Source organism: Coregonus clupeaformis, chromosome 11 (assembly GCF_020615455.1).
Source record: "Coregonus clupeaformis isolate EN_2021a chromosome 11, ASM2061545v1, whole genome shotgun sequence".
Lineage (NCBI taxonomy): Eukaryota > Metazoa > Chordata > Actinopteri > Salmoniformes > Salmonidae > Coregonus > Coregonus clupeaformis.
In genome coordinates this window covers 21,173,387-21,187,235 of record NC_059202.1, presented here as the reverse complement: position 1 = coordinate 21,187,235, position 13,849 = coordinate 21,173,387, and the positions used below count along the sequence as shown (strand labels likewise).

At 40.0% G+C, this 13,849-nt stretch overlaps 2 protein-coding genes across 5 annotated transcripts in view; one reads left to right on the top strand and one right to left on the bottom strand.

Moving 5' to 3' along the window:
- Nucleotides 1-2,307: 2,307 nt before the first annotated feature.
- Nucleotides 2,308-6,534, bottom strand: LOC121577249 (phospholipase A and acyltransferase 1). Of its 2 annotated transcripts, XM_041891011.2 has the most exons (5): nt 6,243-6,533; nt 5,468-5,517; nt 4,092-4,221; nt 3,367-3,635; nt 2,308-2,725 (listed from the first exon to the last, which is right to left on the bottom strand). In XM_041891011.2, the coding sequence occupies exons 2-5, from the start codon at nt 5,492-5,494 to the stop codon at nt 2,624-2,626; spliced, it is 528 nt and encodes a 175-aa protein (XP_041746945.1). In that variant the 5' UTR covers nt 5,495-5,517; nt 6,243-6,533; the 3' UTR covers nt 2,308-2,623. The 2 variants fall into 2 exon arrangements, with proteins under 2 accessions (XP_041746945.1, XP_041746946.1); XM_041891012.1 differs by lacking the exon at nt 5,468-5,517 and having other exon boundaries at nt 6,243-6,534.
- A 1,766-nt stretch (nt 6,535-8,300) lies between these two features.
- The window catches only part of LOC121576524 (mitofusin-1), a 33,762-nt gene continuing 28,213 nt past the window's right edge, over nt 8,301-13,849 (top strand). The window contains exons 1-6 of one of the 3 annotated variants that reach the window (XM_041889729.1): nt 8,301-8,349; nt 9,342-9,478; nt 9,624-9,759; nt 10,323-10,485; nt 10,873-10,997; nt 11,489-11,597. In XM_041889729.1, the coding sequence (XP_041745663.1) occupies nt 9,358-9,478; nt 9,624-9,759; nt 10,323-10,485; nt 10,873-10,997; nt 11,489-11,597 (654 nt within the window). In that variant the 5' untranslated portion in view covers nt 8,301-8,349; nt 9,342-9,357. Of the gene's footprint in view, nt 8,450-9,341; nt 9,479-9,623; nt 9,760-10,322; nt 10,486-10,872; nt 10,998-11,488; nt 11,598-13,849 lie in introns of all 3 variants that reach the window. The other 2 variants (XM_041889728.1, XM_041889730.1) reach the window with 2 other exon arrangements.

Here is a 13,849-nt window from a genome sequence, read left to right as displayed (position 1 = left end):
TGAACCAAGGAACAGAACAGACCATGGAACAGACAGATACATTCACTGCAACTATAAAATAATGTGAGAGATGTACTGATTGGATTCTTTACCTACGATATAAATAAATTAAAACAATTTTACATAATTAATTTCATTATTCTTTTGGCCAAATTTCATATTCTCAAATGTAAATTTACAAACAAAACACCACATTTTCTTACCTTACAAAAATAAATTGAAGTATATTTTAAGACAATTAAATATTCTACCAACAAAAAAGCTGTTAGAATTATAAGTGTGTGTATGTCTTTTAAGGTCTTTATGTAATGTGATTTTGTAACCCCTAGCCCAATTGTCCTCTGTATATTCTTTATACATACTTGTGTTCCCCTGTGTACTTTTTGTATTGATTTGTTGTCCCACTGGCTATCCTAAGTTGAATGCACCAATTTGTAAGTCGCTCTGGATAAGAGCGTCTGCTAATTGACTTAAATGTAAATGTAAATGTAATAAAAATAAAAATAAAATATATAATGTAGGCACAGTTTCTAAACCCAAAGGCTCAACATAGACTTCCGGGAACGCTTGCGAAACATCAGACAGACCAGGCAGGGGTTTGGGGTTTGAGAATTAAAAATTATTCCGTAGTTGTTAATTTTCTCGAAATCTAAAGGCATAACCTAGATTCGAACCGATGTCTTAAGTAGTTGAACATGTTATTACTCCAACCTCGTGAAAGTGACAAACTAACAGGTTTTCATTTTCGTCAAAAACAACTTTATATCGAAGGAGTGCCTTTGAGTTGACGGCCAGCACTTGCGCAGTTCGGCGCGAGACGACGGTGACCCAAGGACGTGTCCCAGTGGTTTTTATATATATTCTAGATAATTCATTGGGGGCGCTGTTTTTAGCCACCTTGCCTTACATTTTGGCACTCCCTCAGCGGTATAAAACATATTTTGGAAGCTATAGAAAATAATGTATTAATGTCTACATTCGTTTTTGCCACATTTATTATATTACAGACACCTTCATGTATACTTTTACATTATATTATGTGAGTGGCGCAGTGGTCTAAGGCACTGCATCGCTGTGCCACTAGAGATCCTGGTTCGAATCCAGGCTCTGTCGTAGCCGGCCGCGACCGGGAGACCCATGGGGCGGCGCACAATTGGCCCAGCGTCGTCCAGGGTAGGGGAGGGAATGGCCGGCAGGGGATGTAGCTCAGTTGGTAGAGCATGGCGTTTCCAACGCCAGGGTTGTGGGTTCGATAAAATAATGTATGTGCTAACTGTAAGTCGCTCTGGATAAGAGCGTCTGCTAAATGACTAAAATGTAAATGTAAATGTAAATGAGCTAAGCATACAAATAAAACATATATTTAAACATTTTCCTTAAAGTATAATTTTTAGAGATGACTAATGTTACTGTCCCCACAACAACAACAAAATACTTAAATACATGTAATTTTGTCTTTGAAACGTTTCATTGAAATACTGTAGAATTCCATTCATTCCTGCTCCTACTGTGGAGTGCCAATATTTTTATTTTAGTCATTTAGCAGACGCTCTTATCCAGAGCGACTTACAGTTAGTGAGTGCATACATAATTTGTATATTTTCATGTTTTCTTCCCTTTTTTAATATTTTTTATTTTTCACTTTTTTCCTTTATATGTAAAAACATTTTTTTTTATTTTTTTATTTTTTTTCATACTGGCCCCCCGTGGGAAACGAAAGCACAACCCTGGCGTTGCAAACGCCATGCTCTACCAACTGAGCTACATCCCTGCCGGCCATTCCCTCCCCTACCCTGGATGACGCTGGGCCAATTGTGCGCCGCCCCATGGGTCTCCCGGTCGCGGCCGGCTACGACAGAGCCTGGACAGAGCCCAATACTGCTGACCGGTGGCTTGGTCAAAAACCTCTCAATGGTCAATACATGGCATCAGCAATCCAGGGTTTATATACAGTATCTCATTGGTTTCTATGCATGAGCTTAGCTTGCCAACGTCGCCATTACATCGCCTACAAGTGTGATCAGGGATTTCTATTGGAAAAGTAGTCTTAGCCTATCTTCATTCTGCACTGTATTTGATGTAGGCCTTTATGTTTTATGTAAAGTGTGTCAACATACATAACAGTTGATTAAAAAAAATTCACAATTCATTATTTTTTATTATGATTCAATTAGTTCTGTCAGTTTTCTTTTTGTGTTAGAATTTTAGATGCTATTCAAAACTATGTATGTGCTTAACAAAATTGTGTTATATAAAGAAAAGAAAAGAAGGGGTTATTATTGTAATAATAAAGACTAAATACTCCAATAATGTTTCAGTTTTCTTTATTAATGATTCCTTTGTTACATTTGATAATTTTTGATAATTTTCACCCAACCAATCCTTTCAACATCTCAAAATGTGTATCTCCAGCAAGATCGCATATATTTTAATGTAGGCAACATCTCTACTGTATACAGTACTTGGTCTTCTTGGCCTTCAATACAAAGGATGATAAAATAGGTAAATGCATAATTTTTTATGACAGTGGGTAAAGATGAGGTATCCTCTTAACCAAAAGACTGAGAGGAAGTTTGTATCCCAGACCAGTAGCACAGGACAATGCTGCTATTGTTGAGGGGCCTCAGAAGGGTCGGTTTCTGGAGCGTGTGTTGATCAGTCCGAGCACAGAGAAGGCACTTGCTGCAGCTGTCACCAAACTGATGGCCCCAATGGCCCGTGTGGCCTGTGGACACAAGAGAAAATAACAATTGTACCTGGTAAATACAATAACGCCTAATGTAACATCATGAAATTATAAGTGTATGGTGGTGGAGAGGAAGATTACATATTGACCTATACATTATTTAGCAGACACTCTTATCCAGAGTGACTTACAGGAGCAATTAGAGTAAATTGCCTTGCTCAAGGGCACATCAACAGATTTTTCACCTAGTCGGCTCAGGGATTAGAACCAGCGACCTTTCGGTTACTAGCACAACGCTCTTAACCACTAAGCTACCTGCCGCCCGGGGTATAGTGATTGTAAGTAGTGAGTAATGGCCAATGTCCAAATTGTCACCTAGGCACGTAGATCTCAGAGGATTACATAAGTATACAGAAATATGGCGGAAACTCCACCTGCCCTGTAAAAAAGGTATAATATGCTTTTATCATATGAGTATTGTACACAAAAACGTATGGGTAGTGGCTAGGTATCGATTTCGGATTGGGCATCGGCGAAGAGCGAGAGAGAGAGAGACAGAATGCAACGCATACACAGGAAGAAAGAGACAGGAAGTGTGAGAGAAAGAGAGAGAATGCAGCGTATACACAGGAAGAAAGAGACAGGAAGTGCGAGAAAGAGAGAAAAAATGAGTAAAATACCTGCTCAGACACCCCCTCTCCGTAGCGCAGCAAGGTGACAAAGTGCTCGCAGTTACTGCCCAACAGGTCATAAGACACCTCCTGGCCAATGAGGACTTGAGATTGCTGAATTATGTCTTCGACGGGCAATGGAGTGTGGTCGTCGTCGTATTTGTTGTTGACCCGGTACGAGTCGTCTCCAACCACTTCCTTTAGAAGCTGCATTCGGACCACCGCCTTCCGACTGAACACAGACTTCACACTGGAGATGGCTGCAGCCTGACTCTCATCTACAGGAGGGAGACAATATTCAGGGGGCGTGAAGAACTAGCATTATTATGTTGCAGTTATTAGTGGTTGAAATTCAATCAAACTTGTATGGATAAATGTGGATTTGATTGAATCACACCCTTTGAAAATGCTGAATACATTCACAAAGGCTATAATCTTGACGTAAGATAAGTGTGATTTAATTCAAATGTTTTAAGCAGATTGTGCATTGGAAGCGTTTACATTCTGCAGCATCAAGTACGACACATACAACACCCATACGAAACACATACGAAACACATACGAAACACATACGAAACACATACGAAACACATACGACACATACGAAACACATACGAAACACATACAACATATGTGCATGTGACAAACTTTTAAACTTGAGATTTGAAACACACATACGACATATTCTAACTCAAGTTAGGATTTAGTCTCATGTCAACACTGCTTTCACTGACCAACAGGTGTCAAGTTGATGATGTAACCGTCTCCCAGGTACAGAGCCCAGTGCTGATAGGCCGGTCTGAAGATCTCAATGAGGTCACCAGGCTGGGGGGTACCGGGGGGGTCAGGGTCATTAGAGGCCATCTATAGGGGGAGGAAGTGATGTCAGAAGATTTACACACATGATCAACAATGTGAATATTGCCTGCATTTACAATCAATATACTATTATTTAGTATCTAAACCAGTTCAAATAGTTCACAAACCACAAACTCACTCCACATGTGAAAGGGTCTAAATGTATGCACTCCTGTAAGTCACTCTGGATAAGAGCGTCTGCTAAATGACTAAAATGTAAAAAATGTTACAGCTAATTTAACCATCAAACTCTCTCCTATCACTATGGGGTCAATGAAGTTCAATGACGAGAGCAAACCTTTCCTCACTGAAGACAATATTCTTGTACTCTGAGGCTACAAAGACAGACATGTACCCTGACAACGTGCATAAAACACAGCAGTGTCTGTCACTACTGCTACTGGTTAAAATGATAAATCAATCAAAATTGTATTCAGTGAGTGCACATTTATCAATTTATCTCTGCACCCGAAAATACTTTTCTTATGTATAGACTTTGTGTAGAGAATGGCAGTTGCACACTCTCCTGTCAATTAATTTCAAACGAAATCAGTCGTCAAGGGAATTAGTTGGAAATTTAAAAATAAAAGAATTGGAATTGAAGAAAATGAAAGAAAATCCTAATGGCTAAATCAGGTAAGGCGGCAGGTAGCTTAGTGGTTAAGAGCGTAGTGCCAGTAACCGAAGGGTTGTTGGTTCTAATCCCTGAGCCGACTAGGTGTTCCTGTAAGTCGCTCTGGATAAGAGTGTCTGCTAAATGACTAAAATGTAAATTTGTCCATCCATATATGGTCAACCCGCCCCAACAACGCTTTACCTAGAAGGTCGACAGGGTCATAGAGTAGACAAATATGTTGTATAGGCTCACATGATAATCAAATATATTCTATAGGCCTACATATTAATCAAATATATTGTATAGGCCTACATATTAATCAAATATATTGTATAGGCCTATGCCTACATATTAATCAAATATATTGTATAGGCCTACATATTAATCAAATATATTGTATAGGCCTACATATTAATCAAATATATTGTATAGGCCTACATATTAATCAAATATATTGTATAGGCTCACATGATAATCAAATATATTCTATAGGCCTACATATTAATCAAATATATTGTATAGGCCTACATATTAATCAAATATATTGTATAGGCCTACATATTAATAACGCATCACAATAACAAATATAGTTGTGAGGTGAAAATAAGAAACTTTCACACACAAAACGATACTCACAGTAGAGGTTGCGTTTTTTCTATCCATCCCACATCATGCTTCCACAAATTCTGAAAACAGAAACATTAATGAAACCACGTCACCCCTCCCTCCCTCCCCCCTCTGTTTGAGATACCCTGTAGTTCTCTTTGTGCTATTGACTGCATGCACGCAGTGCACTATAACTCCGTTATACCCGAATGGCATTTCAATAGCAACCATTCTCTGAAGAATATGTTCAATCAATAAAAAGGAAAAGTGAGATAGACTATTTAATTGGATTTTGATGTTTTTGTGGTAATATTCTACTCTCAGGGTAGGTAAACTAATTTCACAGAGAGAGTGCTGGAGAACAGGGTACAATGTAGAGAGCAAAGGTCACACACAGACACACAGACAATACACACAAGCGGTTGTGCCACACACAGTCACAATAGCACTTACATAATAGAGAAACTGTTAGAAAAATAGTTTGTCACCACTGAAAATAATCTGACTTTGACATTGGAAAAAACCTATCTAAAGTGTCAAAGTCACAGTTCAATAACATAATTGTGAGTCCATTGGAAAACTAAAGACAATAAAGTCCAATACAAAACATGTAAAGGGGAGATAAAAAAAATGCCATACATGTTTTCTTTCTAAATTATCAAACACATCAATATTTTAGTGCTTCAAATGTAACTACTTGACATAGTTTAATAGAGGCTCTATATGCCAATAGTTTAAGTATGTGCTACGTTACTATAACTAAACTACTATTCAACTGAATACAAAGACTTGAGGCAATACTTACTCAAATACCAATACCTTTTTCTTCCTCTCCATGTTAGTGTTCCATGATTTATATCCGCACCTTTTAAAAGTCAAATGAGAAAAATAATTGTATCCAAGTCCTTGAGATGGTCGGTTGTCTGAGAGAAAATCCAATTTATTCGGATTATAGTCCCTCTGATTGCTTGGCGAAAATTAAAGTGGTGCTTGAGGTCCTACAGGTAGGTAGTGTTTCATGTATCGACTTTGACAGATGATGACAGTCGCCAGGTTACGAGCATCCATAGGCCACTGATGCTAGAAGGCGATAACTTCCGTAGCAGCACTGACAGCGTTGATTCAGGTCCATACTATCTGGGATCCCTGGGACGTCCACACCCTTACTCTAACCCGAACCAAACCCTAACTCTTCCCTAACCATAACAAGTACCTTAACCGTTTTAAATGTCAACTTCAATGGGGTAGGGACGTCCCAAGGATTCTGATTGCACGGACCGTTCATTCATGTATCAATTTGTAAAATAAAGAATGCCTTGATATTATGTAGTATTGATGACTGACTATTCATCCCTGCAGCACATCATCACTGGCATGGAAGTTATTCACATAATTCACGTTTGTGGCTTGATGATTAAAAGGTAGATAATTTTCGTGAACTTGAATATTTTTTTCTGTTATGAATTATAATTTCTGCTTTGAATAGGCTATAATGTAATTCCAATTGAAAAAAATTATTGAGTTATACATTAATTATTCAACAGAGGGCAGCATAGCCTACCTGCCTGTGTTTGTTTTCTTTAGACTATGTAGTCAGTGATATTTAATCGGACAAAGCTTGATATAGGCTACTAAATTAAACATGAAATGTTACCCATGGACATAAAGACAATTAGTTTAACTATGGCTACACGTTATCTCACTTTTAAACATAGCCTATGGAAGTATTATTCTCAGCATACTGCAGTCATGTTCAACATTAAGGGGAAAATATTCATATTGATACATTCCAGCCTTTTGTAGTCTTGGCTATTGATCAGTTTAATATTATTGTTGTTGCACCATGCATACAAAGCATAGCGTTTTCTTGTTTTCCAAGATTCCAACTTTGCTGTTTGAAGTTGAAAATAAAAAAGAAGTGTGGTGCTTTCAGTTTCCTTTTTATTGCTGGTTCATTGAAGCACAATTTCCTTGAAACAGCTCTGCTTCCTCAGGCTTTTATTTGAAAAAACCAGACCTCTTTATGAATAGTCTCAACCTATGTGGTAATTTACCATTCTCTATGTGCAAACTAGCTATTGGACAAGAATCATCATGACATAGCTAATTAACTATTCATAATCCAGTGAACCACATCTTAAAAGTCAAATCTAATTGTATTTGTCACATGTGCCGAATACAACAGGTGTAGTAGACCTTACAGTGAAATGCTTACTCACAAGCCCTTAACCAACAATGCAGTTTTAAGAAAGAATACCAAAGACAAATCACAAAAAAATCCAATATAAAATAATACCAAATAAAAGTAACAAATAACCAGATCCTGTTAACCAACCCAGACAAGGTGCAGATTTTTCTTCTGCTCCTCTACTTTTCTATTTTTTAATTTTTTTAATTTCACCTTTATTTAACCAGGTAAGCCAGTTGAGAACAAGTTCTCATTTACAACTACTTTTCTATTTAATAAAATGTGCCTAACTAAAACAAATATATTCTGGCAGATTGAGTCAGATACAGCAAGTAACATTACTATCCACAGTAGTACATTGTCTCTCTACCAATTAGCCTACTATCTGCAGCTGTTTGGTAATGACGTTGACATACATATCTTGCAGTGACATATGTTCAACTTTGGCCCTGAGTTGAAGCAGAGACCATCATCTTAAATAAGACAAACTCTGACGCTTGGTTTTTAATGCACTCTGTCAAAACAATTCATTAGTGGCCACAGAAATGTCATAATACTTGTTGGGGCCCTTTGCCAAAAGTGAAACTGGGGACACCAAGGAGTTGGCTGCATTCTTTGGCCATTGATTGGATGTCTCATGGTCACATGTCAACTCGTTGATTATATAGTCCCACCCCTTTGCTCTGACTGTTTGGAGCTGCTGGGACTGAATGACAGATGAAAGGTTAGCGAGCTACCTGTAGAAATAACTTTACCAAATATCGACAATAAGGTTTACTCCTGTCTGTGGTATGAAAAGGTGACTTTGGCCATCTCGCCTTGTGGTAAGGGGAATTCAATTGAATACCATGAAGATAGCTAGCTAACGTTAGCTAACTAGCTGACACTAAATAATGACACGCGTTACAAAACAGCTGAATTTCAATAATGCGAAATAACACGAACTTGTTAGTTAGCGATGTGATATATACAAATAGCATCGTTTGTAATGTAAAGAATGTTTACACCAATGTTGGGTGGGTAGTTGGTTTCCACTAATGACTTGTTAGCTAGCTGGGTGCAACTAGCTAACGTTAGCTACCCAGCCACATTCTTTTAGCCAAGATGTTTGTTGACATGTCATTCAATATCTGTCACTTGTCAGTGTACGGTTGCTCGAGCTTTAGCTAGTTGCTAATGTTTGTTGACTGATGGAATGTTTTTTTTTGCCAACCACAGTTTTTGTTTGCAAACCAGATCCTGTTAACCAACCCAGACATGTAGCTAGTTGTCATACATTAGTCTTACAATGGCTTTCATAACAACACTTGCTGCAGGTATTTGTGGGAAGCAAGCTAGGTTTCTCCACTACATGTAATGAAAACTAACAGCTGTATTTGGCATTGACTCATGAAGGCTGATATTTAATTATTAGTTATTTTTAAGTTGGGGTGTGAATGTCTTATCTAGCTGTGTGCACATTGGGAAAGTAATGATCACATTTTATTTGTCACGTGCTGAATACAACAGGTGTAGACCTTACAGTGAAATGCTTACTTATGATAAGTATCTAACGTTAGCATGGTCCAGGCTCATGCATCAGGGCTAGTCTGTCAAAGAACAGACTTGTCAGTATTTGGGGATAAGGAGAACTTGCAGTGTATGAGGTGCCATTCGATAGTGCGCAAATTATGACAAACATTCCACCTTTTGTAATTTGCATACTTTCTCTCCAAGATCAGAAAGCTGAAGCATGGATTCGCCTCAGGGGGACTTCTCTCCACTCAAACGCTTTGTAGTAGCCAAGAAGAAGATCAGTGACGTGTTTGATCAACTGCTGGAGTATGTGACGGAAGGCTTGGTGTTTGTAGAAGGTGAATGTGCTGTATAGTAAATCAGATGCGTTGGACACATTTTGAATGTCAAAGTAATCAAATGCAGAAAGGGTTTGCTTTTTGTTATGTTGTGAGTGAGTCACGGTGTTCTCTTCTCACTTTTCCTTTGCTGTGTGATTGTCAGAAACGTGTCGAAATGACGCCTTGGAGAACATTGCAAGTCGGGAGCAACAGGAGCAGATTCGGGCGTATGCCGGGAAACTGCAAACTATAAAAGATGTGCTGGCACGCAGACACATGAAGGTGGCCTTCTTTGGCAGGTAAATGTGTGTAGTCTGATGCATTTAGTTTTCTCCACTGTTTTGCATGTGTTTTTGTTTATTGTACACAGCTTCGAGGCTAGACCGACGTGTGCAGACACATTTGAGCAAAGCTCAATGCATCGTGACATTGAGTTTGGTTTGATCAGTTAAGATTATTCTTGTTACACCATTCGTACAAAGCACTGTATTGTACTCTAGGAGACGCTTGTGTCCCAAGCTTTCAGCATTGCTACGTGAGGATGACGAGGAAAAGGTGCTGTGCAGCTTTCACTTATCTTTCTATTGCCGGTTCATTGAAGCGCACTTTCTTTGAAACCGCGCCGCTCCATTAGGCTTTTATCATACAAAACCAGACCTCTTTATGAATAGTCTCAACCTATGTGGTAATTTACCATTCTGTATGTGCAAACTAGCTATTGGACAAGATTCATAATGACAAATTGCCTATCCATAAGCCCGTAAACCATAACAGGTCAACATTCCTGTAGTAATGTCCCCATGAGATGTATGATGAAAATGAGGAGTCTCTATAGACCTCTTACGTTGTGTCCTTTGCGTAGGACGAGTAACGGTAAGAGTACAGTGGTGAATGCCATGCTGAGGGACCGGGTGCTGCCCAGTGGCATGGGTCACACCACCAACTGCTTCCTGAGTGTGGAGGGCACGGACGCAGACCATGCCTACCTCAAGACAGAGGGCTCAGAGGAGGAGAAGAGCATCAAAGTAAGTGCACTGGCGAGGACGTGGATATACTGGCTTAGGCCTAAATGCATGGAAGATTAGGCTAGCTCTTTTTACCACTCGTACAGTGGGCTTTACCCACCTCAGTGAGGTTGGAAATGTGCTACCTGATTGAGTTACTTAGAGATTAATTATTTTTACCACTCGTACATAGTACCCTCAGTCACGTTTTTCCTTTCTGACCCTAAGCAATTCATTATTAAACAACTTTAGTCTAGATAAGGTTATTATGCAGTCTTCGCTTTGACCTAAGACACAGCCTCAACTTTGAACATTACATACAGATTGTCAGTCGGGCAGAGTTTGAGTGATTTGAAATCCATTAAATGATAATATGCCTCCCTCTCTCTCTCTCCTCTTACTCTCCAGACTGTGAACCAGCTGGGTCACGCGCTGCACATGGACCAGAGTCTGGACGCAGGCTGCCTGGTCCGAGTCTTCTGGCCCAAGACCAAGTGTGCCCTTCTCCGAGACGACCTGGTCCTCGTAGACAGGTACGGTAACGGAATGTTGACAACTCCGCCACACCTTGACTTCCAATTACACCGCTGGTCCCGACAGCTTGTACAGTACACCAGAGCTTTACGAATATCTAGATGTACACTGTATGTTGGCTGTGTTTGTTATTCGACCAGACACTGATGATCTGTGTATATGACGATCACTATCAACTAAACAGCGATAAAGGCTGAAGACGTGAACCTGCATTAATATTTTTTGCTTTTCTGTGTGCCTCCCTGTATATGAGGATTGCAATTGTAGCTCTGTGTGTAGATTGCTTGGAGTCCATACGGTACGATCTGTACTATTGCTAAGTAGCCTAACTAGAATAGCCATCAACCACCAGTGTCCGAAGCCCCATGGTAAGGACTGACCATCACTAAGCTGAGGTTGACTAAGCTGAGGTTGACTAAGCTGAGGTTGACTAAGCTGAGGTTGACTAAGCTGAGGTTGACCTTCTAACCCCATCCTCCATCTTCTTTAGCCCTGGAACAGATGTCACCACGCAGCTGGACAGCTGGATCGACAAGTTCTGCTTGGACGCTGATGTCTTTGTGCTGGTGGCCAACTCTGAATCAACCCTCATGAACACGGTAACAGAGCTCACAATCTGACCAATCCCAATGGTATTTAGACAGATCTGACCAATCAATGCGTCCATCTGAAAGATTGACAACCTTGTCAAGTAGCAGAGCTTCCAAGAGCTCAGATAGCTGTGTGCTAATGGATTTTTTTAAATGGATTCCTTGGAGTTCTTTTTCAACCACACCTCTTTTTGGAGATGAGAAATACAAAATGATTTGATTTAGTCATGTTAACAATTCTATCAAGAGGTTTGTGTTCTATGAAGCAAGACTTTAAAAGTTATTCTACGCAACTACACTGAACAAAAATAAACGCAACATGAAACAATTTAAAAGATTTTACTGCGTTACAGTTCATATAAGGAAATCAGTCAATCGAAATCAATTAATTAGGCCCTAACATATTTCACATGACTGGGAATACAGAACTTTTTTTTTAAAGTAGGGGCGTGGACCAGAAAACCAGTCATTATCTGGTGTGACCACAATTTGCTTCATGAAGCGTGACATCTCCTTCGCATAGAGTTGATCAGGCTGTTGATTGGGGCCTGTAATGTTGTCCTACTCCTCTTCAATGGCTGTGCGAAGTTGCTGGATATTGGTGGGAACTGGAACACTCTGTCGATCCAGAGCATCACGAACATGCTCAATGGCTGACATGTCTGAGTATGCAGGCCATGGAAGAACTGGGACATTTTCAGCTTCCAGGAATTGTGTACAGATCCTTGTGACATGGGGCTGTGCATTATTATGCTGAAAATGAGATCATGGCGGCTGATGAATAGCACGACAATGGGCCTCAGAATATCGTCACGGTATCTCTGTGCATTCAAATTGCCATCGATAAAATGCAATTCAAATTTAATTTGTCACATGCGCCGAATGCAACGGGTGTAGACCTTACCGTGAAATGCTTACTTCCAAGCCCTTAACCAACAATGCAGATCAAGAAATAGTTAAAATATTTACTAAATAAAAAGTAACACTATTAAAATAACAATACCGAGGCTATATACAGGGCAATTGTTTTCATTGTCTGTAGCTTATGCCTGCCCATACATAACACCATGCCACCATGGGGCATTCTGTTCACAATGTTGACATTAGCAAACCGCTCGCCCACACGACGCCATGCACGCTGTCTGCCATCTGCTCTGTACAGTTGAAACTGGGATTCATCCAGAAGAGCACACTTTTCCAGCGTGCAAGTGGCCCACTGAAGTTGGTTACTGCGCCAAACTGCAGTCAGGTCAAGACCCTGGTGAGGACGACGAGCACGCAGATGAGCTTCCCTGAGACGGTTTCTGACAGTTTGTGCAGAAATTCTTCTGTTGCGCAAACCCACAGTTTCATCAGCTGTCCGGGTGGCTGGTCTCAGATGATCCCACGGGTGAAGAAGCCGGATGTGGAGGTCCTGGGCTGGCTTGGTTACACGGGGTCTGCGGTTGTGAGGCCGGTTGGACTTACTGCCAAATTCTTTAAGGACATTGGAGGCAGCTTATGGTAGAGAAATGAACATTCAATTCTCTGGCAACAGCTCTGGTGGACATAGCTGCAGTCAACTGCAGGAATGTCCACCAGAGCTGTTATTTGCACATTTTAGTGTCCTTTTATTGTCCCCGGCACAAGGTGCACCTGTGTAATGATCATGCTGTTTTATCAGCTTTTTGATATGCCACACCTGTCAGGTGGATGGATTATCTTAGCAAAGGAGAAATGCTCACTAACATCATGTAAACATTTTTATTTCAGCTCATGAAACATGGGATCAACACTTTACATGTTGCGTTTTTATATTTTTGTTCAGTTATAGAAGGAATTGTCAACATATTCTAACCATATTTATTTTTTCAAGACAATCTTTCTACACTGCTCAAAAAAATAAAGGGAACACTTAAACAACACATCCTAGATCTGAATGAAGGAAATAATCTTATTAAATACTTTTTCCTTTACATAGTTGAATGTGCTGACAACAATCACACAAACTATCAATGGAAATCAAATTTATCAACCATGGAGGTCTGGATTTGGAGTCACCCTCAAAATTAAAGTGGAAAACCACACTACAGGCTGATCCAACTTTGATGTTATGTCCTTAAAACAAATCAAAATGAGGCTCAGTAGTGTGTGTGGCCTCCACGTGCCTGTATGACCTCCCTACAACGCCTGGGCATGCTCCTGATGAGGTGGCGGATGGTCTCCAGAGGGATCTCCTCCCAGACCTGGACTAAAGCATCCGCCAACTCCTGGACAGTCTG